The 5,975-nt window shown below is 35.7% G+C and overlaps 1 protein-coding gene across 1 annotated transcript; it reads right to left on the reverse strand.

The window, feature by feature from the left end:
* Window positions 1–2,673: 2,673 nt before the first annotated feature.
* On the reverse strand, window positions 2,674–5,439 carry LOC127794837 (pseudo histidine-containing phosphotransfer protein 5-like). The gene is made up of 5 exons (XM_052326092.1): window positions 5,392–5,439; window positions 4,701–4,831; window positions 4,482–4,550; window positions 4,310–4,381; window positions 2,674–2,725 (listed from the first exon to the last, which is right to left on the reverse strand). Exons 1-5 carry the CDS (start codon window positions 5,437–5,439, stop codon window positions 2,674–2,676), a joined length of 372 nt encoding a protein of 123 aa, XP_052182052.1.
* Window positions 5,440–5,975: the final 536 nt, after the last annotated feature.

Consider the following 5,975-nt stretch of genomic DNA (forward strand, 5'->3'; position numbering starts at 1 on the left):
GTAGATCGAAGAAGGTGACCGAGAAGATTGTTTGACTTTTGGAGGCAAGAAAGAATCCGACTCTGTTATCGATCTCCAACGGTGATTTACATTGGTGATTAGGTGAAATAATTCTGATAAAGTACAAAACCAAGCCAGTGATCGTGACCAATGGACGGTGATTGGGTGGGTCGCGACTGTTGCAAATCTGGCTTGACGGTGGATAGGTTGAGTTTTTGATCTAATCTGGAAAGTATCTATTGTGGTAGCAATTAGGTTCGGAGTTGGGAGGAGGACTTCGATGGTGAACTAGCCAAGAGAATTTCGAACGGGTTTCCGAATATTGCTGCCGACGTGGTTAATTTCCAACAGGCGAGCAACCCAGGCATTCGTGAGTAAGCAAAAGTCCGTAAAAGGGCGACGCGGGCGAGGAACTTGTGGAGGCCATTATCAAACGTGCCCACAGAGTAGGCAGAACCAGAGGAAGGATTCAAGGTGAGTCCAGCAGTCCAATGAACTTTCCTTGCCGTGATAGAATTTGGGATTTTAGCTATTGCAGACGTGGTTCAAGGAGGCGACCACAAGGCATTTCGCGATCTGAAAGCAGATCGGAGCGAATGAGCATCTCTCAAATTAAATTCCGAAGGAGAGTTAAGAGGCCCCGGCCATTGGATGGTAATTGGGGGTGTGGGTCGTAGCGGTTGTAGGTCTTCTTGATTGGCGGCGAGTGCAACGATTTTCAGGCTATGATTGCTCCATTCCATCGCTACTAATTTCCAAGGCTTCATGAGGATTAATTTCTGATTGTTCATAGGCCGTTACGTTCCGACGACTCTCGGTTCAAATTTCGAGAGGCAAAGCAGACCGAATTAACGTAGCCATGCAGTTAATCCTTGGTTGTGGTTCCAATTTGAGTTGAAGGCTGCTGAACTGAGAAAATTCTGTAAGATCAGCAATGGCAAAAGGGATGCAGATGAAGAACCTTGAGTTCCAGGTGTAGCAATTCCATTTGGCAGCCACTGATCTGCAGACTCAAGTGGAATTACTAGAGACTGGAAGCAAACGTGAGCAGGTAGCAATCATGGTGTTGGATCGAAAGTTGGAGACCTCTCTAGGGAGCTTGGAGAGAAGGTTGAATGGAATTATAGATGAAGTGGGAGCTCAGATTAGAGATCAACTACATAATTTAATGGTCATGTTCTCCCTGGATTACAATGCCCAAATCATTACCTCTAACAACCTACAGAAGTGTAAACAGATATTTATTCATGCCCTTGTCTTTAACATGGTCTTCCAACACCTTCCACCACTTGCACTTGGTGGTTGCAGTGCTTTGTGCATAAGGATATTGGAAAAACCATGGATTGCATCCTTCTTCATTTCTCAATGGCTAGGTGTTCTGTCTATCTCATTTTGGGTGTACAATAGATCATCCCAGGTTTGGATTTGGACTACTTGCTTGTTAGAACGCAAAGCTGCCAGGTTACCTGGAATACAATTTGGGAAAAAGGAAACATTTGGTAGTTTTAGGTATATGTAGAATGAAGGAAACGAGAGAGCTTTTCAGAGTATAGATTGTTCTGTTTTTTTTTTCAAAGGGTTCTATTGGTTGAAAGGAGACTCTCCTTTTTGTATTTTGAAGATGATACTCTAGGTTCTAGATTATAGATAGTGAGAACCCTTGTTCTTATCTTCTTTTGTTTAAGGCATTTCTCTTTATATATACGTAGATATATTCATTTTCATTTACCAAAAAAAAAAAAACTTTTTGAAAGTATCATCCTCCAGATTTATATTACAAGTGTGTTGTGAGGATTCTAAGGCCAAATGTTACACCATGGTATATCTTTCCAATTATCAATCAAACCTACTTAATTTGCGCTGAAGAAAATGACACCATTTGCATCAAGGAAGAGGATTCCATTTATTGGTGTCTTGGAAGTAATAAACATCTGTGCACGGCCACCTTTCTTTCCTTTTTTAGGATTTAGTCCCTTCTACGAGTTCCCTCCTCACATCGAAAGAGAAGAGACATAAAACCAAATAACTGATGTTTGGTCTGTACAAATGAATACAATAATTTTGTTAAAAGGAAGAAATACCCTTCCACTCATAAATATAAATCAAATCACAATTCAATCTTTCATCTATAAGATGAGTACTCTTCCATGCTTAATTTCAAAAACGTTCTCAGTACGAATATCAAACGTGTAATTAGTTGAGCAACTTCGGGGGAATAAAGAAGCTCAAGATCATGAACCCCCATAAATTCATAACCTAAACCAGTGGAACTCTTGTGAAAAGGCAAGCTTGAACAGAAAACAAGTTGAATCAGACTTAAATGCATAAAAGTCGCTAATAATCCGTTAGTGGCCATACAGAGGCCACCAGTAAACCCCAACATAAATTATGTCTAAAAGCAGTAAAAAGAACAGACACAAAGCACAAGAACTTAAAACCGAAATGGTGTAAGGCATACCCACTTCAACTAATCGACCCCAGAAGAAAAAAATTGGGTCCATGGAAGCACTGCATTCTGGGATTCCTTCAACTGTTGCCTATGATTCTACAACTCTGTCGCAACCTTCGCTCCTCCTCTGTCTCAATAGTCCTCCCAGGAGGCCCATTTGATTCCTTTGATTTGAATGCCTGGGTTCACGCCCCCTTTTCACCATCTACTTTGTTTTCCTTAATTCAACCAACTCCTCTCGTCTTCTTCGCTGATTCAGGCTGGACACCAGAAGCCCTAGCAAAAACGAAAGTGGAAGAAATAAAAAGAAATAAAATGGTCGAGCAACGGAGGGAGGGTTCAATTTAACGTTCTGTTTGGAATCAACGAAGCTCGAAATTTGAAATTTATTTGTAATTAATTTTATAAATTTTAAATATAAAATCTAATTAAATTTTAGTTTGAAATGAATTTAAAATCGAAGTTTTATTTATTTTATTTATTAAAATACTTTTGACATAATAGTCTTGTTAAAATAAAGAAAATAAAACAAAGTTTATAAAAAATATATATACAGATTTTTACATTCTATAATATATATTAAATTTCAAAATTAGTTTTAGAATTAAAAATTAACTAAATATATTATATTTAATAATTTAAATAAAACTAAATACAAATAAAATAAAAAATTATAAATCAGAGAGTATTTTTATTCACAAATAAATTTTATTTTTAAGTTATGAACTTAATTTTCCAATTCGACCTATTTTGATAGAATTTAGTTTTAATGTAGAATTCAATCACTATAGAATTAATTTTCTTAATTGCACAATATATTTTTAATTAGAATCATAATTTTTCTGATTACAAAGAAAATCCATTGTGATTAAAATATCTTTAATTCTGACGAGGTTTGAGCATATATGAAAATTAATTTTCAATGTAACACATTGAAACAATCGAATCAAATGCAACCATACACCAGCAGCATACCAAGCAATAACATCCATTGAAATATATGTATATATGCAAACCTTACATTAATGGCAGCCCACATAACAATAACATAATAAAAACCACCCAGCCCTAGTACTACCTTACTACATATTGCCTCTGGAGTGGAGGCTAACAGCTTCCTCCTCCTCCTCCTCCTCTTCTTCTTCTTCTTCTTCTTCTTCTTCATTTGTTTCTTTTAGTAATAAATGGTGGCTTTCAAGCACATATTACTACGTTAATAACACCAAACTTTGGGCTTTGCCTAATACTTGAGTTGAGTCCTCACTCCTCACTTGGGGGTGCCACTGGTGCTCTCCCCAGCTCTAATTTGTTTTCCCAACTGAATGAATGCATTAGAGATATTTATTAGCAAATAATATAAACAGAAAAATGCAAATTAAATCCAAATATACATATATACATGTATAATTAAAGTTGAATATAATAATGTAAATTATGTGATCAGATAGATATATAGAAGCAGAAGACCTGAAAATAAGCATCAAGCTTCTCTTTAAGAGTTGCATATTCTTCCTTGAGCTGCTGGAAGGCACTCCTGCATCTGCTTGTGTTGTTGATATATACATGCATGGCAAAGTTGGCAAATAATTTAACTTGTGAAGAATATATAACTCCAGATTCTGAAAAATGCATGGGATTAAGAGAGATGACATCTAAACACTCAAATGCCCTGTTATAAGCTTTCAACATTTTGTTTTGCATGTTTGTTCTAAATTTCATGCCTAACTAATAGAGAGCTCAGCCCTTTTTATTTCAATTATTCGATCTGCACTAGAATTCTCTTTATATATATATATATATATATCACATCAAATATGAGGGGAGGAAGGGTAAGAGGCAAAGTGAAGAATGATTAATTACCCTTCTTCATTTTCTGCCCTGCGGCAGGCCCTCAATTGCACGTAGGCATTTAGAACCTTCTTGGCTCCAATGCTGCACCCATGAGTGAGTGAGAGTGAGAGAGACAGATTTAGATACATATTGTTATGTATACGCAAATTTCCATTCAGTGAAATTCAATATTGGGTTTCACCTTGAACAACATCCCTGGAAACTATGCCCACAGCCGTCCAACTTAGAGAAATCTAAAGGAGTTTCCTCACTGGAAGAATTCCACAATAGAGTATATCATTAAACGGTACGTACTCCCACCAGTCTCATCCATGTAAACTAATTAAACCGTGATTAACATATGCAAATGAATGTTATTTATATCAAGAAAATGAGCATATATATATATATATATACTGACAAGCCTTGCTCCATAGTCTGAATTAAATCAGCTGAATCATTGTAGAACATCGCAACCATTTCTTCAATGAAGTTAGGGTTAGCATCATCTTGCATGGCCTCCAGGTCAACAAACTGTTCATCAACAAATCCCTGTGCGACAACCCAATAACCAGCTTTACTATATTCAGCAACAAAGGGATAGTTTTTTTTTTTCCCTTTTTTTTAACAAGAAGAAGATTAACTTTAAAAAATTAATCCAGTAATTCTACATTTATGTGTGGGCATATATATTCCTTTATGGAAACAACTTTCAAACCTTTAAAAGATGGAAAGAATGCATTATATATGTGTATCTTAGCACAAAAGGGAAAAAAAAGAAAGAAATTATATGCGTATATGTCTTCTTTGTATGCATTTAAGGTTATAAAATTTCATAACAGTGTCTTAGTGATATTTTCTAAATTTCTCACTGGCATGAAGCATGAAGCATGAAGCATGTATATATATTTAAAAACATAACTCTCTCTCTCAATCTCTCTCTCTCTCTCACTTTGTACCAAAAAACAAAATCATGTATGTATAATAGTGCATACTTATATACTCTAAAAGCAAGGCTTGAAATAAAGCTAGAGAAGGTTTTCAGCTAGCTAGGTTTGTTATGTTGACACTTGAAGCCATTGGTATGAAGATGAACATATATAGAGGAAAACCTCATCAAGAAGGGACTTCCTCATGTTGGCAAGTTGGCTCTTCTCCATTGCAGAAGTAAAGAGGAAGAGAGGAGATCTAAAGAGTGGCGAAAGACAGATAGACCTATAGAGAACAGCAGAGAATCTGAAGTTCAGCTGAGAATGCAGTGTATGAGTGGCCAAGGAGGGGTTTATATAGGGGAGAAGAGAGAGAAAAAGAGACCTGAAGAAAAGAATAAGAGAGAAGAAACTAATGGATAGGAAAATTGTAGCGCGGGAGGGTAAGGAAAAATAGATTTCCACTAAGCCAAAGTAGCCAGAGTGCACAGGCCAAAGATTTTTCTATATAATATATATCCAAGCAAGCAATAAAGTTTGAAGTTTTGATTATGCTGGAAAAATTATATATATTCATCAAATTTTTTTAAGGTCCTCAACATATTTAAGTGGATTTTATTAATTTTTTTCTACTTGAAATTTAATTAATTGAGATATAAATAGTGACTGTTCAAATTTTTGTATATATTTGGTATAACATTTTGATAAGTTTAATATATTAACTGGGTTTTTTTTTTCTCATATGTGATTAGTAGTAAATGAATGAA

Source organism: Diospyros lotus, chromosome 2, assembly GCF_014633365.1.
Source record: "Diospyros lotus cultivar Yz01 chromosome 2, ASM1463336v1, whole genome shotgun sequence".
Taxonomy (NCBI): Eukaryota; Viridiplantae; Streptophyta; class Magnoliopsida; order Ericales; family Ebenaceae; genus Diospyros; species Diospyros lotus.